Genomic DNA, 25,200 nt, shown 5'->3' with positions numbered 1-25,200 from the left:
AAGCACCCAAAAAGTACCACATATTTTATGTAAAGAAATGGAGACTATTCTCTATTTAAATGATTGCTGGAATTTAAGTACATTTACATAAAAATTAATTCAAGAAAATAATATCAAAATAACGTTGATGCTAAGCCATCACCACATGTTCCTCCGTATCCAGCTGACATAGCTTGAAGTTTTTGTGTAAGCTGCTGGCCCATCCCCGCACTGGCCAAAGCCGTAGGAGGTGATCCCAGCCAAATATACGAACTCGTCCACGCCCCATCCCATTGTGGCCATCAGCGGGCTGCCAGAGTCGCCCTTGCAGGTGTCCACTCCGTCCTGGCCACCTGCGCATATGTGGGTCTCCTTGTCGATCCCTAGGGATGGGAACCTTCTTGAACACTCATCCGGATTGCTTCCTTGGACGTAAGCTTGCAATAGAACATTGCTAGAAGTGTGCAAATGGGAATTTCCCCAGCCAGCGACTTGCAAATTGTAGTTTTCGAAGGAGGGATTCGAGAAGTGATCGGTGGGCAAAATACAAATGGGTAGGATTTGATTCGTGTACCTGAGGAAGCAAAAACGTGGTGTGGCCACAAAACACATTTAAGCAGGTACATGCTCACCTCACCGGAAATTGGAGTCGCAGCAGGGCGATGTCGTTGTAGTGCTTCCCCCCTGTGACAAGGTAATGTTCGTGCTTCACGGCCTGCTCCACGTTGATCTCCAGGTGCGGAGAAGCGCATTTCTTCCTTCCACTCATAAGCGTGATGCAGTCTGGATTTGAGGTCGTGTCATGTTCTCCAAGGCGGACCCCTCGAAGCTGTAAGCCATTTATGTTCACACATTGGGCTGCGGTGAGCACGTAGCGATTGGTGATCAAGGATCCCGCGCACTTGCAGACAGTGTCCTGCGCAGGACTGCGAGGGTTCGCATATAATAGCGCGGCCAACCAGGGGAACCCATTCAGAGGTGCCTCCTCTCCAGCTGTAACATGGAAAGCGGGCGGCGTTTGGCCGCAGATCTGGCTATTTGGCAGGACATCACCTCTCTTCGGGCAGCAGACTGAAACTCTGTGCAACAATGCAGGTCCCTTGCTGTCTAGGCCGCACTGTCGGTTTCGAAATACTTCCATCTCAGCTGCCGTCATTCCCCGGGGCCTTAGAATCCTCATGAGTGGGTAACAAGTACTCAATCCGATACATTCCTCATCCGGTTGGCATGGCGCAAATGCTGCTCCCCCAAGCGTATATTATATATTATTTTCTCAAATTAAAAACTTGTTAATTTTTAAAAGTAAACAACAACTTTACCACATAACGCTAATAATTTCTAAACAACTAATGCTACGAAGACGTACCAGATGTCTCTGAAAAGGTAAATTCTTGTTTAAAAGGCGTACATAGTATTTCGAAATACATTTCTACCGACGTATGCCACAATCCTGTAGCTTTAGTGGTTCATAATTATTTTCTTAATTTAAACTTTAAACCTCTTTCACCTCTTTTTCTCCCAAACAAATTGATTTTTTTTAGGTCTTAGTATGCAATTATTTTACTTTTTGAAATACCTTTCGAAACAATCGGGCGATTACTGTAGATTTTAATTTCTTCGTGACTTTGTGACGAATAAAAAAAAAATTGCTCTCATTCGGCACTATTTAATAAAATATTCCTTTAATCCGAGAACCTAAAATATTTAATTGAAGCGGGCAGAATGAGAACATTTAAAAAAGTGTATTTATTTAGTCGAAAAACAGCATTATTCGTCACAAATGTCGATGTCAGAACTTTTTTACGTTAATGGTGCGCGATCGCGACGAACCCTTCTTCGTTAACAGGTGTTTTTGTTTGATTGTCATAACTAAGTTTGGTTTGACTTTTTACAAATACTTGTTATAGTTACCAGATTCAGCAAAGTGAGCCAAGAAAAGGGGCTGAAGCAGGAAGCAAATATAAACTTTCGGTCCACGAAACATGTTTATTATTCGTCAAATGTTGAAATATACATGATTTTGAGCTTTCAATCACTTTGCCTTTTATACCCGTGCTGAAATCAAAAAAGTATATGACCCAAAATACTTGGAATTCGACATTGCTAATCATTTTTTTTTCCCCCGAGCTACAAAAGATAGTTGTCCGATCCGGCTGGCTCCGACTTATATACTGCCTGCAATAGAAAAAAGAGTTTTGGAAAAGTTTCAGCCCCATAGCTTTAAAATTGAGAGACTAGTTTGCGTAGGAACGGACATGGCTAGATCGACTCGTCTTGTGACGTTGATTAAGAATATACTTTATGGGGTCGGAAACGTCTCCTTCACTGCGTTGCAAACTTCTGACTGAAATCATTATACCCCCTGCAAGGGTATAAAAACAGACGGAAGCACATTTAATCTGCCAAAAAAATGGGACTTTTCGTATATCGCCAGAACACAATCTCAACATTACGCTTTTGCTTAAAAATAGTTTCAATCTTGAACCATTAGCCATGTAATTGGAATTTATAGCCAAAGTCAAAATTTCCCAACTTTTAGGAATTTATCTGAAGAGTCGGGGGAAGCTTAGCACCAAAATTCATCACGAAGTGTCGAATGTATAGAAGTACTGGGATAAAATGTATCAAGATAACAATTCCCACCATCAGACAGAGACCAATCAAATCTCGTATTTTGTTTTGCCCTCTGTGATTTACTAGGAAATAGCTGAATTTAACTCGAATACAAATGCTTAAGCTAGGGCCCAGAACAAGGCCTTTTCCTTCAGAGGACATCGGTTGTGGTTATGTTTAGCGGGTTGTGGCTCAAGCCCAAGACTGGAAGGGATTCTGGGGTATGGGGGCGTGGCGTCTAAATCTTGTTGTGCGCGTAGTTGTAGACCTGCTGGAATCCTTCGTCGTCGCCCTCGCCATCGTCGGAGTCATCGGAGTCGAATGTGTTGTCTGGGATGTCGTACAGACGGATGATCGGCTTGTTGGGGTCCTTCATGATTAGGTATTTGCCGTCCTTCTGCTTCATCACCAGATCGATGATGCACCGCAGGATTCCCCAGGCGTTGTCCATGCTCAGGTTGATCTGGGTGGCGAACTCGTGCGGCTTGAACTGCTGCGTGCCAAGGATGACATGGCGCGAGTGGTCCCTCGGATTGATACGCGAAACGTAGCCGAGCTTCAGCTGATCGGAGCCGGCCAGCACGGCCTGCACAGTCCACTTGGCCAGCTTGCACGCGTTGTTCCTCAGCTCGTTGGCCAGCACAGCTCCGCGCTGCGTGTCCAACTTCTGTCGCCACTCCACGCCGTTGGCCAGCTTCGAGTCCCACTCGTTGAGCGCCTTGATGGACATGAACTGCGGCTCGCCACTGGGCGTCTGCAGGACACCATCATGCTCGCAACGCGCCACTAGAACCTAAAGGACATAGACAACATTGTTGTTTAGTTACTTATGTCTGCTAAGATATACATTTAGAGCATGGAGTTACTAAGCAAATACTTACAATGTCACTTCCCAGCTCCCACTTCTTGTAGCGGTAGCCCACGCTAGCCACTTGGATATCCTCGTCCTCGCTGATGAACGGGTTGCCCTCCTCGAACTTGTACTTGGCCTCCTGGTCGCCAGTCTTCAGAACTTGCTGGCTGAAGTTGTGGTTGATGAAGGTGGCCTCGATGGCCAGGTTGCGGGGCGAGTTGCAGGAGCTGTCGTCGTCGGTCGGGGGTTCCACGCTGCTCTCGTTCACGGTCAGCAGGTCAAACTCGGTGTGGTCACGCTTGTCCATGAAGATCTTGTCGCCTGCAACAAAAAAGGGGGTCATTTTTATAGTTTACTTTATTTAATACCAAAGTCTTGTATTTACTTTCTAATACTATTTGAGGTTTGTTATCTCTTATCTAAAGATAGAAATATTATTAGCGTTGATTTGAAAGGTTTTTAGTAATAATATTTATGATATATTTTTATGCTTTTAAGATCTATGCTGGTCTGCTGGTCATTACTTGTATACGGAATTTCTTTGTTGTTGAATAAATCTTAAATAATCTCTTATTCCTTAGTGAAATAATATTTAATTTTTCCTTTTAAATACTTAAGAGCCCTACATTTCTCCTACTTTATCCGACATTCTTGCTTTTCAATGAACCTACCGACTTTCTCGATGACAATGTCCCAGGAGTAGTTCGAACGCGTGGAGCACATGATGGTGGCCAGGATGGCGTCCGTGGCAAAGACGTTGCCGACGGTCTTGGACAGGCGCCGGATGACGGGATCGTCCGTGGTGGTCACCGTGTGCACGATGCGGTCGATCTTCTGCAGCGGCTTCTCGTTCTTCACGTTGATACGGTCGTAGGTCTTGTCGTAGTACTCCAGCGTGCCGCAGGTGACGATATCGACGCCCTCCTTGATGTTCGGCAGCGACAGCTTCATGAGGCGCGGGAAGTCCATCTCCTCGATGGATGCCCAGTCGGCGCGCACGGCCACCGAGGATTCGCGCATCTTGGGCGGTGGTCCGCGGTGTCCGAACTTCTTGCCCATGCCGCGGCCATGACGCGGATCGCGGGCCTTCACGTTCTTGCCGCTGAGCGTGGTCATGCCGTGGGTGTTGAGGCCACCGCGGGCATTCCGGCCGCGACCCGATCGCGAGTTCCTCATGTTCCTGAAACGGCCGCGCTGATGGGGCGGCTTCTGGACACGGGCCGTGTCCACCAGGTGGAAGGTGGTCTCGTCCTCCTCATGGTAGTACGAGTACTGGTTGCCCGTGCCGAAGCTGGAGGCGTACTTGTCTGCGGGATCGGGGGAGTGGAAAGAGGCCATGTATTACCCGTGTTGCCACGACACACGCACCTAACCTCACTTTCGGCGGAAAGTTGGGAGGGCTGTGCGGTCCAAGTCGGTCTACTCACTCTGGTACTTCTTGTCGTTGTTCGAGGTGCTCGTCCAGTCGCAGATCTTGCCCAGGCGATCGTTCTTGCTGAACGGCTGGTAGGGCACATCCTTGAACGTGTCGGGCAGCTCGCATGGCCCCCAGCCCTTCTCGTTGAACTGCACGGTCGGCTTCTCGAAGGTCGGGAACTGCGCCGCGGTGTTTATGGTCTCGCTCATCCTGAGGGCGTTTTCCTGGTGCTCGTGCTGGGTCTGCAGTCAGGCTATTCGGGTAGAATTCAGCGATTTTCCAGAAACCAAACAGAATCCGTGCAAAAATCTACCGTCGCGTGTTGTAGAGGAAGAAAACTATCGATGAATCGATGTTTCTAAAATTTGTAGAAGCATCGATATTTTACGGCGATTATCGATTAAGAGTATGTTTCCAGGTGGATGTATTGGTTATATTTGGTGTGTGTACTCGCTATGTTAGGTGGCTGTCTCTGCTAATGGGCACTGTTAAGTCTTAACAGTGGCTCTGTTAAAGATAAACGGCTGACATAGATGGCGCCACAAATTGGCGCGAAATATTTACTTTTCGGAATATTAAATTTTAATTTAACTTATGCGTTTTATTTAAAGATGGACTGTAATATACTAGTTAGAAGCAAAAGCTGTTTCAAATTTGTTATTTATCAATTGGAAAGTGTTCAATTTTAGCTTTATTCTTATGGTCACTTTAATAGTTTAAGATATTAACATCATGTTTTCATTAAGTCAAAATCTTTTAAGACAATTTTTTTATTTCTCATAGCCTTAGATTTATCCATCTTTTATAACCACGAAAAAGGTGAAACGTAATTTCTTAAAATATACGCCAAGCTGTGATTCAAAAAAGTATATTTATTTTATTTTCTACATGACACAACCTTTCCATTTCGATCGAATATGAACACAGCTGGAAAAGTACAAAATGTCTATATATTTACTGACAATTGGCGAGCTTCTTGTTAAACTTCTCCTTATAAGTGGCGCAAAAAATGGAATCAAAATTATCAGTTAAGTTTGCCGATAGGTTAGAATCATAAATCTGGAAAACAAAGAGTCTTCATATATAGTAAATATTGTTTTATAAAAAGCACTTACGTTGTCCAAAGCTATGGCTGGCACTCCCACAAATGAGATCTTCGCCGTTTCCTCGCCGTACTTCTTGAGAATGTCGTTCACCTGCCGCGAGTTTTTGCAGTTCTTGACATCGGTAACGTCGATTTTCAGGCGGTCAGCGCACTTCTCCAGCCTGTTCTTCTTGAACCGCATCATGCAGGCAATGAGCTTCAGGGAGGCGGCGATGTCATGGTGCTCCAGGATGCAGGCGTGCCAGGAGTTCAGTTCGCACTCAGGCGCCCCATGCTGGCAGGCCACATTTCCGGAGTCGTCAATCTGGAGGGGATTAAGTGGGTTTAAAAAGGGGATTAAGTTTGATGGAGAGATACTATCACATTCCAAACTGGGCAACCAATCTTAGCGACTTATCAACGAGTTTGCACTGTTTAATATTCAAAACTATAATTTTGGATTTTGAGATTTTGTTATATGGCATAAGAAATATATAAATATAGATGTAACTTATGGTAAACCTACCCTGGCATTTCCATAGGGAACCAGCGTGAGATCCGTGAAGGGCAGTCGATCCAGGCGAATCATCGAGGGACCCAGTTGCGCGGTGACGAACTCCATGCAGTAGGGACACAGAGCCTCGTAGTACAGGGTAACCGCCAGTCGGTCAGCCTGCGGCCCTCGCAGCCGCTGCAAAGTCATGATCAGCGATCGTCGCCATTCGGAATCGTTGTGCAACGGGTTCACTTACCCTTGGCAGGGCCACGCCCACCCAGCCCAGCAGCAGCAGGCACACAAAGGCGCACGCCCTCATGGCAGATTCAGTTTAATTCCGAGCTGATCTTGAAGTATTCAGCCGCTCAAAGCCAGCGACCGCGCGACACTGAAGTGAGTCCGGATTTGATATGCACAGCGTTGTCACTGCGTTTCGTCAAATTCTAAGCGGGCAGAGGCGTAGCCAGAAGGTCTAAGGGGGGTTTCTAAAAAGGTGCTTAAATATGGTAATTTATAGAAAATTGTGATAGTATATGATACTATCCCAGAGACTACTTTCTACTTTTAATTTGTATTTATTTATTTATTTAAAAATATTATGTGGCTTTATGATGACAAGAATAACTATTTAAAGCCTGTATAAACGCGTTTTATTGCTTAAAAGTAGCCCATTCTTATTACTTCCTTTGTTTTTTATTTGACAATAACTCTTGCTTTTTCGGTAATAAATCAATGCATTTTCTTCGGCAAATCAAATATTTGCTGATGGAATTAATGCTTAGAGGGGCCATTAGCGGTTCCCAATTAATTTTTCGCGGTTAGCCAAGGCAAAGGCGACTTGAGATACAGGAATATATTAACGACTTGCTTCCTCTGGCAAAGATTTCCCCCTTTTTCAGGCCCCCCCGTGGTCGGTGCCCCTGCTGGGCGGAGAGCTCTTCCCCGCGGGACTCAAGCCGAGTGAGTGTCCAAAACAAAGCCCACGAAAACCTCAGCTGATTACGGAAATCCAGTGGGCAATTACCGAGCAGCAGGCTTTTAATCTCATTCGTAGCCCACCAGACAGCTGTTCCTGATTAGAATCTGTGCACAAAAATGCGCCTGATAAGCGGATACATATTTAAATTTATATTTAACCAAAGTGAGTCAGCGAAAGGTAAACAAGGCAGTGAAGTGTTTTTAATATTTATTGGTCTTGGCACTACAAAAAAAGGGTTACATTACAAAATCTTGGAACAGGGGGCCACAGTGGTGTTGAACTTCTTCTTGTACTCTTGGCAAAAGTGCCTCTCAAAGTTGTTGCGAATGCCACGCTGTCCGTAGGGATCGAATTTCTGCAAATGAATGGGAAAATCGTTAGGGAAATTGTTAATAATTTGTTAAGTGAGTTGCTGACATTCTCGAACACAATGCTGGGCACAAAGGAGATTTCCAGCTTGAGGGTTTCCCTGCCGTATGGAGCCAAAATTTCGGCGTTCGAGCGCGATCTTTTGCAAGCCCAGATCTTCCTGGCATCCACACCCAAGCTATTGGAACATCTGTCCAGCTCGTTGGCGTAGGATCGCAGCATGCAATGGATGAGGTCGAAGGCGCTTCGAATGTCCAGGGTCTCGAGAACACAGGCGTGCAGGGCATTCAGCTCGCACTCCTCTTCACCATGCTGGCAGTACACCTGCGTTGTACCGGAACTGTTGTAGAACTGGAAGATCAAAGGTCAGAAAAGGGTGGATTATTAAAAATATTTCTATGGTATTACTCAGCACTTATCTAAGAACTAAAAATATAAACTGTTTTACTACGAATATGAAGGTAAACAGTTTTAAACACTCAAGATGGAGTGATATCACATAATGATAATATACAATGGACTATATAAATATGCAAATACTCGTTCAAGTTTAGTGCTTTGTTTATAACACTACAGACTGTGTTGGTACAAATGTTTTGGGAATGAATTAAAATGGCTCGCTCAAGGTTAGATTGCCTTCATGGGGGAAAAGTATATGAGGAAAAGTACGTATACAACATGATTTTTATTGTGATTGACTTACCCCCGCCTTGCCGAATGGATATAGCTTCAGATCGGTGAGGCACAGCCAGTTGTTGTTGGTCAGAGTGTCGTAGAGTCGGCGCCGGATGAAGTTCATGCTGTCCGGGCACAGGGCCTCGTAGTGGACGGCCACCAGGAGCTTGGAGTTGGCCGGCGAGTGTCCACCCTCCGGCGATTGTGCACTTCCGGGCGCGGGCCACATAAGCAGCAGGCCCAGGGAGCACCAAAATCCAAATATTTTAGTCATCGTCCGCGTTCGCTTTCCGCTCTGGGCAGCCTCGCAGGCCAAGCACAACTGCTCTTTCCGATTCGCCCACTTCACATGCGCCGCTCTTATACCAGCAATCACGCACATCTGTCCCATCCACTCGGAAAGTACATATAGAGGCAGCCTATACTGTGTGGAACATGGGGGTTCTTTCTCTCCCATTTCTCCCACCACTCGGGCTCTTTCTCTCCCATTTCTCCCGCCATCCGCAGGGCAATAACGCTCTTTTCGCCAGTATCGAGGAATTATCGCATGTCTGTAATCACCTTATCTGTAAACAGACTGACCAAGCGTGATATGTGGCTTAACCCACTGAACTTGGGGGCTTGGATAGGATTGGAATTTTGGATGAAGTATAATAGGTATAGTAAACAGTTTGTACTGTATAATACAATAATTACTCTCTTTTAACCCACTGAACAAGCGTCTTTAGAAAGGAATAGAATTTTGGATGAAGTATAGTAAATTGTTTACAATGTATAATACAATAATTACTCTCTTTTCGCAAATATCGAGGAATGTAATCCTCTTATATGTAAACGGACTGACCAAGCATACTGAATTGCTTAACTTGGGTCTTCAAATAGAAGTAGAATTTTTTATTACATGTAAAAGCTATAGAACATTGTTTATTCCGTACAATACAACTGCTTTGAAAAAGCCCCACGACTTATCTGTATTTTTCCTAGGCCATAACCTTTTTAAAACTTTACGTGTGGACAAATAAATAGGTCTACATTGAACGTACTTGGTTTCTAACCAGATAAACAAACAGCTTAGATAGAAAATATTTGATTTACGAATTACCTACCTTTGTACCTACTTGTACCTCTGTATCAAAACAAAAAAAAACATAAAATGTACCGGAAATGAAATGATGTTATTTGTGGGCTGCATGAAAAATCAAGCGCAGCACATTAATAAATAAAGTTACTAATATAATTAGGTCAACCAATGAACTAACTAAATTAAACCAGTTAGCCTTTGAATTCAGCTATCAATTTGTAATTGATTATGGGACAGAGGCTGCAACTGAAAAGGAAAATTAAAATATAAATAAATGGAAAACAAGCAGGACCACGTAGAACCTGCCCGGGAAATGGGTTAATGGCCAAGACCGTGCGATTGCCACATTTGAGTGGGCATTAACAAATCATAAGCGCGGGGCTTATCAACAATTAAAGCGTAGCAAGTTCAGTGCACTGTCATGTGGCCTGCTAATTGGCAGCCCGGCAATGGCTCCATTTGGCTGGCGCGGTGGCATGCCTTGGAGGCCGGTCCAAAACGGTGTTTGGCTTTGTTTATTATTATTTTACCTGGCTCTTTTTGTTGTTGGCCGTATTTTGGCCGGCAAACCAGTTGTCTGTGGCGCATATATAGATGTAACTGTCGCACAAGGCGGCTTGCACAACCCGCCGGCTGGCGAATGCCATTGACCATCGCCATCGCAGCTCCGCGTCCACCAACTCAAACGTGAGTTGAGCAATTTCAATTTCTTACTAATTTTCTGTGGCTCTTAATTGCCAGGAAAATGTTTGGGATTGTTGCCCACCGCTTTTATGGGCACGTCATCTCCTCGCGGAGCGTGTTTCATGGTCAAGGTTTGCACGCAAGAATGCCTCCGGCCACCTGCACGGCGAAAAATGGAAGGGGATCAGGTCCAACTAGATTTCGAGACATCAAAGTTACATCTATGAATATTCAGTTTGAACCTATAAGCCTGTCAATTTTGATTTGAATTGCCTAAAGATAGTCCCAGTGAATCCATAATATTAACTAATTTTTTCAAGCAATTACCACAGCTTTTTCATTTTACTGATAATATAGCATTCTAATTCTTGATAGTAAAATAACCGCTTAGTAACTAATATATATTCTAGCTAATTTTTAATTTAAACTCACTTTTAAGCACTCAACTTAGTGATAATAAAATATTTGAAAATAAATCATATCAAAAGCTTTAATAAAAAATATTTTTAATAGACTGTTATAAATCTCCAATAATATTTTATTAATACAATCGCCCTAATAATACTAGTTCTTTGATAATTATTTCTAAAAACTAAGAAGTAGTCCATGTTCTGTTGACAACATTTCCCCTTAGATACTTAACTAAAACTTTAAATGTTCTTCATTTTAAAATAAAGCTATTAGAGAGATCTTGCTATTTATTTTCCTGTGCATTGCATTGTTTATTGTGCAGGTGCAAAGCTAGTAAAAGCACCGTCCATCCAAGAGGAGCCACTTCCCATCAAAGACCGGTGCTGAAAGAGAGATGAAAAAGCGACAGTATTTTATGACGCGCCTCGCAGATTTCCGCACAATTAATTGGCCGCAGTTTTTCCCGATCGTCGGCGTGTTGCAGCTGCAGTTAACCCAAATCGCTTCTTGACCAATTGGGCTGGCCAGCCCATAGATCACAGAGCCTGGCCAGCTCTACCAACTTCTTGGGCTGCCCAGAGGCAGTAGCACGAGTAACGTTTACCTGCGGCCCCGCGATCTGATTCCGAATCGGAGTCTTAGTCGCAGTCTTAGTCGCCGTCTTAGTCGCAGTCTTAGTCGCCGTCTTAGTCTCTGAATCACAGCCTCAGTCCGTTCCAGTTTCTGGAGTCGTTTATTGTGTTACTTTTTCGCTTCTTCTAATTTGCATTTTTATAGATTCGCAAGTTTTCGGTGGCTTTGTTGGGGTTTTGATGATGGTTGAAAGAAGGTATTATTAGTCTGGCCAAAAGTGGGTAAAGCTATTATGATTATGAGATTTTGGTAGGTTCTACGGAGGAATCTTGGGAAATTGGAGCAGCAGATTTTACAGCTAGTCTAGAAAAAAATATAAAGCTGGATAATATTATCCAAACCTATTCAAGAAACTAAATTTGTGTCATAATAAGATCAGATTTAAGATCCTAAAATACTTAGTACATTTTTATTAACACGTCTAATAGTATATTATATAATTATAATTACGCAAGACGTAGTTCAAAATTTGTAAACCAAAATCAGTGTATTTATTGGTTGTAATATTTTAATAAAATTATTCAAGAAGTAGTTCAAAGTTGTTAAACCAAAATCAAGGGTATTTAAGCCTCGACTTTGAAGTCTTAAATTCAACTGTGTTTCTTTGCTGTCCAAGTTTTGTGGCATTGCCTGTTCTTGTTGCAACATTTTAACCGCAAAGCCAATGAAGCCGTGCTAGCTGTATTTTATTGTGGTCTTTTTGTTGATCTTGTTCAGTTGCCGAAAACGCATTGGGCCACAGCTCTTAACCCTTGTGTCTGAAAAACTTTACCCCCTTGAATGAATACAGCAAGAAAAACCTTTCCCATCACTTAAAATACCATCATCTATTCATATGCCATCGATGAAATCACCCTGTCAAATTAATTTTTCAAGAGTCTTATCTCCCACCGTCGATTACACTTTTTCAGCCAAGTGAAAGTTGCGAATGAAGGCTTTTGCACATGGTCTAAAAATACGTGCGATGAGTTCTCGGGGTATTTTAAAATCAATTAACGGAGGTAAGAAGCAAACGTGACTCACGGCAGTTCCACCTTAAAAAGAGAGCGGGTCCGCCTGCACCTGGTGGCCCATGGTGGTGTTAACGTCTGCTTTCGGTGGCTGCATTTCGAGTGAAAAGTAAGGAGAGGCCTTAGTGGGTCACGGTGGACCAGTTTTGCAGTCTTTTTATTTTTCGGCCAGACCGGCCAGGAAGAAATTTCGTTGCATATTATTTCTTTTCTCTTTTCCCGCAGCCTTTCTCCGTCTGCGGCTGTCATGCAACTGGGGATCGGGTCTCGCCAAAGTGGTTCCAATGGGTCCCCCGTTATGGGCTGCCAGCGGTCAGCGGATCGGTTCTACCTCTGGCTGCTACTTAAGCTGCCCGGAGTGCTCGAGAACCACGTCCGGGGAGCGTGGAACGTGGCTGGGCATCTAATTGTGCATCCCGAATCCCAGGCGATTTGCTATGCAAATTACGCAGGGGACGGCTAATGCCCGATTTCCGCCGCCCCATTAGCATTGTCAATTTTTACAAGTCGGGTTCGGGGTCCCGACTCCCTGGCATATCATCATAATCGCACTACGGACTGGCATTGCCTCATCGTTACACATTTCTCGGGTATTACATGATGATGATATTCATCTTGGCTCGCGTGCAAAGGCCTTATAAAGAGTGCGGATGGTTGGGGCCATCGAATGCCAGATGCTCTGCGGTCTGCGATGAGAATCGCAGCGAGATGGTTGCCCTGAGATTAGGGAAACGAATTTTCAATTGTTATTGGATACTTGGCATGGCTTTTTATGGGCCCTTTTGTTGAATCACCTCGAAGGTAATAAAAGGCTTTTGGAAGCCATTTAAACTCGGTCTTTATCTTGGGGCTTTTCACTTTTCTTTGTCTTACATTAAAATACCAATTTTCCCATTCCTTAACCAGGTTTACCATCCTTACTTCCTCATACAAAACTTATTTCTGCCTTCTCATCCATTTCTCCAATTTAAAAAACAAAATTCCCCATCTTGTTTTTCTACACGAAAATCCTCTGTAAATCTGTAAAAATTTCAACATTTCTGTAAGCTGCCCCGGTATATTTTCCTGTTCAACCTTCCTGTTTATAAGTCCGGTTCAACTTTCAACCTGACCATCCAACTCTTTGACTTTGACTTGAGTAATCGGCTTAGCAAGTGGTTCAACTAGCTTGGTCAACCAACCAGTTCAGCTCCCTTTCAGTTTTAGCCGTAAACTAAAAGTCTTCCTTTACATAATGACCACTTAATAATCTGGGATTTTTTCTACAATTTCATTATAGCTAAATACAGCTTAATCGAAATACCTTTAACCTAAACATAGGGTATCGTCGACAAAGCTCTGCTCCACATGCAACCAAGCATGGACCTTAAAAATGACGCCACAATACCGCGAATGCCGAAAATGCACATTTTCACATGCTGTTGCAGGCAAATAAATCTCATAGTTTTCCACTTACCATGCAGATGTCAACTTTGACATTCCAAATTGCCCGCCGGACAGATTTGGGGAATCATAAAAAAAGAATTTCACAACTTTTTGCCCACTTACAGATACAGATACAGGTCCGCGTATCTGTGTACTTGGCGGTGAGAGAACATTATCTTGTATCTTTCTGCGCTTTTTCGCATGTATCTAGACCAAGTGCCGTCAACAGATGAGTTGAGGGCTAGCTGGGCGGTGCAAACGGGTTCTCATGTGTGCGGTAAAGTTCCATTTTCATTTCCATTTCCCCGCTTTATGTGTCTTATGCCACCTGGTAATTGAGTGCAATAGCCGGCCGAAAGGTGAGAGGCAATGATCGCTCCGAAAACAGTTAGTTCCGATGCCAATAACCCGGCAAATGACGCACTCCGCCTCGGAACTCGTAAATCTTGGCCGCTGTCCAGATACAGATACTCAGGTGCCTGAACAAAAAAGATATCCGCTACAGCGGCACCACGACACCTTCTAAACCGGGCTGACTTACGTCGCCCTAGCGGCTAGATAAAGGTATTAGGCGTTTATTTATAATTGTCCTATGATTGTGGCGCACACAAAGCGCCCAAAATAACACTTGACTCAAATCGGGGGCACTTCTGCCGGGAGCTTGGCACCGAACCTATTTTATTTTTTTAGGCCGCCGACGACAGATGGTTTCGGCTTTTAATTGGATTGAGTGGTGGGCAAAGCGTTCTGCCAGATACAAACGTGGATAGCAAGTGGAAAAGCAAACAGCAAGTGGAAAACATGGCCCACACTTGGAGCAATGTACTGACGTAAACCCTTACAAGTTGGGCAACGGCTGAGATAATTTAACCCAGTTTTGCGCCTTGAAAACCTTTCTTATATTTAGCCTAAATTAAAGGCTTTTCTATGTTTTTTTTTCTTATTTTTTATAACCAAAATGTATTAATAAGATCTTCATTTTGGCTTTAGTATTTTACCAAAAATTGTTTCGATGAACTAAGTCTTAATAAGCTAAATGCCATATATATTGAGGAAACCAGTCTTACCAAAAAGTAAATGTCATTCTATTCATAAAGAATTATGTTAGGTTGGACTTTAATAAATTTCAATTCCAATAATACCAAATATTTGGCAAGCAATTTGCCAAAAACTAGATTTGAAGATTCAAATTCCATGTCAGCAAACACGTTATAGATAGATAGATAGGTAGATAGATGGATAGATAGATAGATAGATAGATAGATAGATAGATAGATAGATAGATAGATAGATAGATAGATAGATAGATAGATAGATAGATAGATAGGTAGATAGATAGATAGATAGATCGATAGATATATAGATAGATAGATGGATAGATAGATGGATAGATAGATGGATAGATAGATCGATAGATATATAGATAGATAGATGGATAGATAGATGGATAGATAGATGGATAGATAGATGGATAGATGGATAGATAGATAGATATATAGATAGATAGATATATAGATAGATAGATATATAGATAGATAGATAGATAGACAGATAGATAAATTCTTTGCTTATTTTTAGAAAAAATGGTAATTTCTCGGAGTGCATCTCCGTATTCTATTTGTTCCCACACATCTGATAACAAGAAGCGGAAACAGAGAGCGGATAATTTACGACGCTCGACACTTCCTCCTGGCTCTCGAAGCCTTGAACAACAAGTGGCCAAGAACACGTCCACTTGGAAGAGCAGAACTCCAGAGCTCGACAACCATTGGCACTTCAGCACATCGTCTCCAATCACATTAGCACCAGAGTGATGGTGCATAATTATGCGACCCATGCATTCCGGCCATTGTCTTGGCCGGAATCAGAGTCCAAGTCTTAGGGATCAGAGCCCAAGGCAGAATCGCAGTGCCACGGGGGTTCCCAGCCCCCGGGCGGTGCCAATGGGGCGTTGTGCAAGATTTATGACGCCTCCGAGCGAACATCTCAGCTTCCGTTAGCCGTATATCCAAGCTCAGCCTCGGGTTCTGCCTCCGATTTGGTATCTGGCATCTAGAGTCTTACGGCTGACATCTAGGTCTAGGTCGTCCGACTGCCTGACTGTCAAACTGATGGCTCGCCGGCCACATTCGGTGCTCAGTCAACTAGAAATTCTTTGCCATCTATTTCTGCTGCCTTTTGCGGTTTGTGTGTCGTACCAGTATATATATAATCGACTCTATATATATTCTCGTACTTTTTTGGGCTCGGCGTGCCTTCTAGCACAGAGCCCATTGCAATTTGTCTGACGCCTCTGCCCAGAGTGGCGGGAAGTAGAGAAATGAACTAGAACTAGACGAAAACTAAATACCCTTGTTGATCTTGGGGTATTTAAACTTTGACGGGGAGCTATAACTTATAGCCTCCAAACACTTTGTTTATGTCAGGGAAGTAGAGCAACTAATGGGTTGTTTCGAATAAGATTGAGTTGCATAAAGTGAAAAGAGTTTCAACTTCGACAGTTTGGAATGATTTTAGGCGATTAAAAGCAGGCAATTAATTATTTGACGGATATGTTTACATTTTCCGTTTGTAATTGGGCTTAGGGCCTACTATTTATAGTTTAGTTTTAGTTTTTCCCCTGAACTGTAGTTTAAATATAGATACCCACTTTTTATGAGTCAAAAACAATGGTAATTACACCCTATAATTTTGTTAGTAATGATGATTTATGATGAGTTTTGGATAATTTCTACGAAATAAACTAGTGAATACTATGGTGGATAAATAACACGTTTTTATTTAGTCATTTTTCATTCTAATTAACTTGGGTTGAGAGTTGAGAATTTTTGCTTTAGGGCCTAAACTCTAGGTAATCAATTATAATGAATTATGTACTTTTGGCAAACCTCAAAATAAAATACCCTATGAACTGGTATACTGCAAGTAAATACTGTAAAACACCACAATTAAAATTTTTTAATACCATTTGGTGACCTCAACCAGATAGTGTTTTTTTTACTTTCTTGAAAGTTTAGTTTATAAATTGTAAGAGAAAACAATATTAAGTTAATATTACTAATAGGTAATGCTATACAAAGTATATATAACATTGTATTTAGAACTACTTTTTCATTTGGTGACCCCGATCGAACTTCTCTAAGCCCATTTTTTTAAGAATTTATCAAATGGACCTTTAGTTTTTCTCAGTATAGTATTACTAATGAGCAATGCAATATTCTAAACTTGATTAAACATATGGTGATCCCGATCAAACTTTTCTCAAACCCTCTTCAAAAATGGATTAACCTCATAATACTTAGGGTATCTGAAAAGGTGTCAGCCAAAATGGTCTGAAATTGGGGACAAACAAATCTGTTAACTACGTACCCTGCATTTTCCGCCCTTCCTGCCCCTCCCCCTCCCCCCGACCAGCACTTTTCCGGCCGAAGTGCAACAGGGTCTTATTGGAACTCGTTTCCGTCCACCTTGGCTTGGTTTCTTATTAGCTCTTCAGCTTCTTAGTCAATTACTATTTTAATGCAAGCTCATTAGGCGAGCGCCCCCGCTGCGAAAAGCGAAAAGCTAAAAGTGAGAGGAGCGGCAGGCGGAGGGGGAGAGCAAGCTTTGCTGACTGTTTACCTTTTCCTGGCGTAATCAGCTGTTTTAGCTTAGTGAGAGCGCCTAAGCAGAGAGGCCGCGGCAGAGGGAGAGAGACAGAGGGAGAGAGAGAGAGCGGGAGAGATTAGTGGGTGAGCGGATGTAACTGTAAAGGCGATGCCTTACCTTCTTTTTTGTCAATTGATTGACAACAACAAACAACACGGCAACGTGAGAGCGCAGCAGCAGCAGCGGCAGCGGCAGCAACAACTAAAGGTATTTTAACTGTGAACGAGAGTATTTCGCTGCCCGGCGCTCTGCCGCCGCTTGAGATCTCAGTTGCTTTCGGTTTTCAGTTTTCCGCCTGCTGTTCAGTCGTTATCGGAACTTGGGGCTGGCGAGTAGTCAAGTTGGTACGACGCGGTCGCTCTCTCTCGCGCTGCCTGGTGGGTTGTTGTTCTTGCCTGGCTCTCTCTTCGGGGGGAGCACTCTCTCCTCTCGGTTTTTTGGGGGCTCCCACGCGCGCTCTCCCCTCAGAATAAATCGTTAATTGGCGATTCGCAAAAAGATATCGAAGGAAATGCAAAAGTTCAGCGAAATAATCGCGGTGCAGTGCAGTAATAAATACAAACAACAAGCGAGCTATCCTAAAGATACTGTGCTGCAATCAAGAAGCTTTCCGTGTGCGTGTGTGTGCTCAAGTTCATGGTGTTTGTTTGGTTGTCAACAACAACAACAATAACATAAACAACAAACACACGAAATGGCCAGGGAAATTCCTTACTCAAATTGAAGTGCAAATAAACTATCTCTCACTCGAAAGAAGCGAAAACTTACCGAAGCTACCGCAGATACTCCCCAATACAACTAATGAAAACAACGCAGACAGGGGGAAATCCCCCTGCTTAGGCTATCAATCAGCACTTTGGGATGTGGCTTTACGTCCAAGTTATAAATCAATTGATAAAGAAATACTGTAAAATTTCCCATATAACTTTATAGAACCCTAAAAACATTCAAATAAAATTCATAAAAATATCTACCTAGCCAATAAAAACTCTACTATCTTTAATGATAATCATACAGTAATTAAAGAACTTCAGGGGAAATTCCTCGCCCTCAAATCAATCTTCGTTTTTTATCAATCTCGAGAGGGATGTTCTACAGCGCGCCAAACACGGCAAACTATGAGATACAGATACTGCGGCGTGTATCCCAATGTCGAACAAGCTGTTGCTATATAGGCAGATAAACAGGAGTTAAGGTCCCGGTGTTCCGCCGATTGCCAAGTTGTTCAATTTGGCCCGTCTATCTCGACCTGTCCATCGGTATCTGTAAATGTATCTGTATCTCGTGGCGTCATCAGCGGTCGCGTTGATAAGCGCTGATAAGCCATCTAATGCGCCTTCCTATCTCGCGCCGACTTTTCGCTCTCTCAGGGCGTCGAATTCAAGCGTTAAATTTCTGTTTTTATTTTTTATTCACCGCTTTGTCAGCGTTTTTTCTTTGCCATTTTTTACATTTGTCTGTCTTTGCCGGCGACCTTAGACATCATCAAATCAAATTTTTTGTTGCCTCCATTTTGCGCGTTTAATTTGTCCCAGCGAAATACGTATCTCATAAATATAAATAAATTAGATTCCCTCGCTGAACGTCGGGAAAATCGCTTTGTGTGTACGTCTCTATCATAATATGCAAAAGCGGTCGTAATTAAAAGGCAAAAGAAAACTCGCGAGTGCATTGATAATTGCCATCTTTATAATTGTATCTATTATAATTGCATTTAATCCGAAGCGGAAACACTTACGGCCACAGAAACAAGAGATTTTCACATAATAAGGAGAAAACATCAAGCCACTATAAGAAAGTAAAAACAAACTACGCAATTATTGAATTTACATACAATAAAAGGCCAGGGTAAGTTTCCATTTAGTTGAGCAAATTAATTAAGTTGTCTGTTATCTGGCTGTATTTCCCATGAAATCGAGTTGACCCCCCACCAAGGGAGCCCCACCCACACACACTTTTTACCACTAATTTTTCCTGGCCAACTTACGCAGTTGAAAATCAATAAGCTTTGACACTTGCTTATTCCTGGCTGAACTCGCCGACGTTTTTCATTAGCAACAGCTGATTGCACAAGCTGCACCCACCTCCTTTGCGCCCGCCGCCCCTGACCAGTGCCACCCCACACCTCCGCCCCCCGCCGCACCTTCATTGAGCGAACGCTTAACCTTGGCACGCCTTCGCACTCATAGTGAACACACCTCGCGTAGAACAAAAGCTGGGAAACTCTATTCAAAAACCTCGATTTAAAGATTTGGTTTGCCTAAGCCGGTACCTTTTCCGGTGCTTCAGTGAAGTTTTATTAGACTATTATAGTCGTAATAACTATATAGTTATCTTACAATAGTGGCCCTTCGAAGGTGACTTAAGTCATTACATTCATTACCGGCTAACAATCTTAAAGGCTATACCCAATATTTAAATAACATTAGCCCTTCTTTTACTATTATATGAGCAGTCATAAATATAATATATTATAAGTATAAACCTGATTTAAAAAGCCCATCAACAAATGAACGACTTGATGAAGTTATTTTCCGGTATTTTATTTAAAGAAACAGCTTATAACTCAAAAAACTATCTATCGTGCTTCCATTAAATACATTTTTAAATTAAAGTAACATCTCTGTGACCAAAAATGTTTTAAGTTAGCCTAAAATAGAGATTATTATCAAAATATATATCTTGGTATCCTAAAAACATCCCTTTTATAAAACTAGGTTGTTGAGTTCAAATTCTCGGAGACCCCACTGTAGCCTTGGGTGAGGACTTGCTTTCTCCGCTCGAGCGGTTTGTTGGTGTTTTTCTTTCGCTGCCCTGGCTTCCTGGCGCCTCATTAGTTTGTCTCCCGGTCGCCGTTTGTTTGCCAGAGTCTCAGCCAGGGGACACGCCACCCACTTCCGCACCCCGTTGATTGTCTCAAGTGATGCATTCGCCACTCCATCGTGTCAATCAAAGCTGAAGTCCCCGGGTGCAATCGCAGGAGGGGGAGGGGCTGCTTAAAAGGGGGCCAAAAGGGGAGTGGCAGACAGTCATCTCTAATCAGGGCAAAAGTGAAGGAGTCGGGCCTCAATAACAAACCCACACCACCCGAGCCGTCTTATAATCAGCTTTTGCTTGTTTTGACGTTTCCAGGACATGCGTATCCTTAGCTTTCTCTCTTGTGCAGAATTTCTCTCTCTCTTTGGCAGTTTATACCCCCAAAATACTCTCCCAAAAAGCTCCACCACGTGATTCCGCTCAGCTGTCATCAGCTGTACTTTGACTTTCGTTAAACTCCCGCAGGCGCCGAAGGCATAAAGCTCCATCCTATAGCTTTTCCATATCCTAAAGCTCTATGGTTCTTAAAACTTATGGGCTAGACACCTGTTGATGTCATGTTTGAGGTTCTTCACTTCTTTAGAAAGTTTCTGTTCGCCCTAAGAATGTATGCAAATTCTAGATGTTAGCTTGTAGCTATAAAAAGATCTGGGATTGATAGGACAAAAAGAAACCATAAAAATGATCTTCTCATGAGGTGAGTGGTTCTATCATTTCGGGCTAACTAGATCTTTTGCCACAGTGGGAAAAAATATTCAGGGCAATGAGATGGCATATTAACTTGATTTATGTGCTTTGTATAGGTTTTATTACTAAAATAAATCAATTTAGATGTGATAGGTAACTTAATATATAAAGATGTTATGATATCATTCCCTGGAATACGAATTACCTACATATGATCATGACAATTGTTTTACTTATTTCTCCTATATGAGCTTTGCTCCAACTCATTTCCCCTTACTTTCACTTCAATCTCTGTAAACTACGCGTTCTTAAGTGAAAGGAAGTGTGTTGGAGTTGATGCGGCGATGCTTTCTAAATGATGATCACTTAGCTCCCAGCACTTGCCCCTCACAGTGGCCCACGCTGGCTGAGATAAACCATCTAGTATTCTGCGGATATAGAGCAAAAGCACCCACGAAAAACCACCGACCGACCACATTCTATTTCAATTAGTGTAACTGACCTATGCCATTTGCTGTTTTGCAATTTTCTCCGCCGACGCCGCCAGTGGAGGAACATTAATCAGCACGATTTCGAGCCGTTCGGGGTTTTTGTTTACACACACTGGTGGCATTCATGCACAACTCCAGTCGAATGCCCAGTGCCTCAGGCAGTCTGGAAACCCAAAGTCGTATGGCAAACACAAACATTCGTCGGGTGCTCAAAACCCGTACTCACACTGGAAGACAGTTTGCCCATAAAAATCGCGTGAAACTGCCGCATTGTTTTGGATTTCAGATTTCGATTTCAATTCGACCCATTGAGAGTTCGCATTGCTTGTAGCTTTTGTTTTGCCATTTGTTTTCTCGTCTAATAGTTTTTTAATATGCCACAAAAAAAGGGAAGAAAAAATATTATTTTCTATACTTATACAGTGCAGGGGCCGTGATCGTGTGGGAAATCTGAGTTTGTCACGCCTTTTGATTCGACTCATGATATAGAGTTACAGAAGGGATCCCTGAGATACATCAAAAACTTATTACGAAATAGTGTATGCCTTTAATATAAACTAATTTCAACTGATTCGTGCTGCACTTCAATCACTTCCTCTGATAATTGCATGTAGGACATCATTTCCATTTAAGTGATTATGCCTTTGTTGCCGTTTTGGCCAACTCATTATCTATTTGAAGTCCATAAATAACATGGAATCACGCAAGTTTTTATCACATCATCGGCGGGGCATCTGTCATATTCCATCAAAAGAAAGATATATATATCATTTGATCAATCATAGTTAATGCTGTTGGCCAGCGTTTAATTGCATTCAGTTTGATGAGTTGTTGGCCACGATTTATGTAAGGGCTGGAAATTTTGTAAATAAAAAGGGGAAGCTCGGCATTGTTAACAGCACGCCATGTATATATTTAAAAACAAAAGGAAAAACACAAACTCATGACGCATGCATCGTGGGCAATTATTAAATATTTATTAAACGTCGTCGTTTGAAGACCGATTTACAGTTAGTTTGACCCACCCGCAGACCGGTTTATTAGCATATTTTTTCGGCTATACGGTTTTCCTCTTTTTTCGAGTTCTGTTTCTGTTTGGAATGACTGCTGTTTTTTATTGCATTATTAACGTAAAAAATATATTGCTTGGTTAAAAGTAAATAAAATGATATATTTGAATAAATGTGAGCCAGCGAAACGTGTTTGGCCAACGCACAAAACTATAAAAGTCGTAAAAAGTGTGTAAACGTAATTGTTTTCGCTCTTCAAGAGGTCAGCTTATTTTTGTTATGAGTAAACTGTAAATAATTGAAAAATTATTTATTATATTTATTTCTATGTGCCAAATGGGATTTTTATGGCATCTGAACTTTCTACAAGTGGTGGAGAAAGTGACTTTGTCTTTCATTTTTTGCCTCCAGGAGCTTTGTCCAGGTGGCGCTAATGTTTCAAGGAGCTTTGTCCTATTTAGGAGGTAGAGTCCTTCGAAAAGCTCACTTGTTGCTCTGTTTTATGGAACTTCTTGGAATCGCCAAAAGTTGTATGACTTTATAAGGAATTTCCAGCAATCGCGAAGCTTTGTTTTTATTGATAAGAAACAGTATATTGATAAGAAATTTTTAATAAGAAGTAATATACAATCTTGATTAATAAGAAAATATATGCATTGTGTGCCTCGACTGGGATTTGTTGTTTATATAAATTTATTAAAGCTAAATTGTAAAAATAAATATAAAACAATTCGAGGTAAAAGCATTGTAAAATGAAATAAAGTTTATTTTTATATCAGGATTTTAAGTGATTTACCTTTTCGTGCAAATGTAGTATGGAAAATATGTCGCGTGGGACAAAACGTGCACGGCACAAACAATCACAAGTAACAACAATAATGGTAAATACAATCACGAGTGCACAAATCACCAGACAGAGGTCCAAAAATTAAAAAAAAAAACGAAATGGAATAAAATTGTGAGTTTCACAAATGTCACGTTTTATGTAACATTCGTTGGATTTAGTTTTGTTTCAACTGCTCCCTTTTGCTCAAACGAAATAAATTTGTGCTGTATTAATAAATAAATTGCATCAGGTCCCCGGCCGAGCAAAAAAAAAAAAATTAAAATATACCGAGTACAAAGGCAAATGACAATTGCACCTCGTAAAAAATCGACTTTAAAATGACTTTACCGGCAGCAGGAAATTAAATTTTGAAGTTTTAAAAAAACGCGCTGCGTACATAAGCCCCGTCAAAATAAATGTCGGCGGTATAAAAACAATGCAAATACCGAAATCAAACGTATAAAACAAAAGGCTTTAATAAACATGAAAGAACGCAAATAGTATGTAAACCACATAGAAACGTGCGATCGAAGATTTGCATTGAATTTAAATGAGTTAACAGAATGGCAAACAATTGCAATAAAGCAGTTGAAATAATAATGTTATTATATCAATTAAAGGTATTATGGAATAACAATTTAAGGGATAACAAAAATCAAAGAGATGAACCGATTGTCATGTCTACAAATTAATATCAATAAATTTAATCAGTAATTCCAGGGGATTTCCCTGCATGCCTGGTCTTCAAACCAGTTTCTTTCAATGGCCAAAACTCAAAAGACAATTATTTTCCGACTCTTGACGTGCAGGCGCAGAGTTCAAGATAAAATAAACAAAGAGCTGATATAAAGTAAAAAGTGTGTCAATGAAATTTTCTTGGGCTAAACTGCAATTGTTGTTCATAAAAAGGTAACTAGCCTCCTCTGACGCCGAGTTCCGAGTGATTCACGAACTCGTTTCGCAGTTCGACTTGGCCGAGCTGCGAGTATCTTTTCAATAATTAGTTTGTTCGCTGCCTCCTCATTAATTATGCTGAGATATTCAGCTGGAAACAAGTTAAACTTGTCGCCTTGTCCCCGTGGCTTTGGCTTTGACTTTGTCGCCCATTTGATTGAGCTTAGAGCAGTCACACACCCCAAAGTGAATTCCTCCGAAAACGGTGTTAAATATTTCGAATAGCTCGCCGGTTCTAGTGGGCATTAGTATGCAGAGCGTCGTCCCAAGTCGTGGGTTCTGTTTCGTCGACGACCAGGAAGCATCCCATCCTCACATGGCACATGCCACACGGCCGGGCTTCCAGTTCTGGAGGTGCTGCTTGGTATGGATGGGCTGTGCCCAGGTTAAAGTTGTTGGATCATACATGGCAGTCGGGGAGAGAGTACTTCCAGTGGTTATTTATGTTTGTTTTGATTGCCGCCAGTTGTAAAATGCAATGCAGCAAAGCAATTTATGTTGGTTGAATGATTTTCATAAACCCTATATTGTTTAGGTTACCATGACTATGTGAACTCTATCTTCTATTTTCGCCGAGATATATTTTTTAGATTAGTTTCTGTTTTAACAAAGCTCCTAAGAAACACAATTTCTTGTTAATTGTTATGCATAAATATTCATTTGCATGGCTATGCAAGTGTTTGTTTCAATGAGTAATTTGAAATTTTAATGTAAAAGCACACTTTGGTTTCAACGTTTCATTATTATAAAATTTCCAATAACATTCTCTTGGGCTAAGTTCATTTTTCCCACAGCTGTCTAATACCGAAACTTAATCCCAAATCATGACCATAAAACTCCACTTGCTGCACCCATTTTCCGACCGGGTCTTAAGAAGTGCCACATCACTTAGGGTTTTCTAATCGGTCATTGCCCTGATTCCATTTCACCCATTATTGTGAGCTGCATTGATCGTTAACGGGGCATCGGAATTCCATCGCACATTGTCAAGATTCTTTCATTAACTGGCCATACAAAGTACACACAAGCAATATCATTTGAGTGCATGATTAATCAGA

General features: G+C 41.9%; 5 protein-coding genes across 7 annotated transcripts in view; 1 reads left to right on the top strand and 4 right to left on the bottom strand.

Annotated features, from left to right (window-relative positions):
• Positions 1-138: 138 nt before the first annotated feature.
• On the bottom strand, positions 139-2,534 carry LOC108024338 (spaetzle-processing enzyme-like). The gene is made up of 3 exons (XM_017094240.3): positions 1,891-2,534; positions 612-1,218; positions 139-553 (listed from the first exon to the last, which is right to left on the bottom strand). Exons 1-3 carry the CDS (start codon positions 1,961-1,963, stop codon positions 139-141), a joined length of 1,095 nt encoding a protein of 364 aa, XP_016949729.3. The 5' UTR covers positions 1,964-2,534.
• A 117-nt stretch (positions 2,535-2,651) lies between these two features.
• Positions 2,652-5,208, bottom strand: LOC108024799 (eukaryotic translation initiation factor 3 subunit D-1). Its single transcript, XM_017094919.3, has 4 exons — positions 4,873-5,208; positions 4,117-4,752; positions 3,474-3,766; positions 2,652-3,385 (listed from the first exon to the last, which is right to left on the bottom strand). Exons 1-4 carry the CDS (start codon positions 5,069-5,071, stop codon positions 2,831-2,833), a joined length of 1,683 nt encoding a protein of 560 aa, XP_016950408.1. The 5' UTR covers positions 5,072-5,208; the 3' UTR covers positions 2,652-2,830.
• Positions 5,209-5,714: 506 nt separating this feature from the next.
• LOC108024400 (GILT-like protein 2) lies at positions 5,715-6,947 on the bottom strand. Its single transcript, XM_017094312.3, has 4 exons — positions 6,699-6,947; positions 6,473-6,637; positions 5,978-6,271; positions 5,715-5,921 (listed from the first exon to the last, which is right to left on the bottom strand). The coding sequence occupies exons 1-4, from the start codon at positions 6,759-6,761 to the stop codon at positions 5,817-5,819; spliced, it is 627 nt and encodes a 208-aa protein (XP_016949801.1). The 5' UTR covers positions 6,762-6,947; the 3' UTR covers positions 5,715-5,816.
• A 664-nt stretch (positions 6,948-7,611) lies between these two features.
• LOC108024390 (GILT-like protein 3) lies at positions 7,612-8,799 on the bottom strand. The gene is made up of 3 exons (XM_017094301.3): positions 8,494-8,799; positions 7,839-8,141; positions 7,612-7,776 (listed from the first exon to the last, which is right to left on the bottom strand). Exons 1-3 carry the CDS (start codon positions 8,737-8,739, stop codon positions 7,663-7,665), a joined length of 663 nt encoding a protein of 220 aa, XP_016949790.1. The 5' UTR covers positions 8,740-8,799; the 3' UTR covers positions 7,612-7,662.
• Positions 8,800-17,645: 8,846 nt separating this feature from the next.
• The window catches only part of LOC108024611 (extracellular serine/threonine protein CG31145), a 71,497-nt gene continuing 63,942 nt past the window's right edge, over positions 17,646-25,200 (top strand). For 2 of the 3 annotated variants that reach the window (XM_017094637.3, XM_044091108.2), the window contains exons 1-2: positions 17,646-17,734; positions 19,083-19,205. The gene's annotated coding sequence lies outside the window, so the exon portion shown is untranslated. The remainder of the gene's footprint in view (positions 17,735-19,082; positions 19,206-25,200) is intronic. The other variant, XM_050888408.1, reaches the window with a different exon arrangement.

The sequence above is a fragment of the Drosophila biarmipes genome, chromosome 3R (assembly GCF_025231255.1).
Source record: "Drosophila biarmipes strain raj3 chromosome 3R, RU_DBia_V1.1, whole genome shotgun sequence".
Classification (NCBI taxonomy): Eukaryota; Metazoa; Arthropoda; class Insecta; order Diptera; family Drosophilidae; genus Drosophila; species Drosophila biarmipes.
This window is presented reverse-complemented; position numbering and strand designations above follow the sequence as displayed.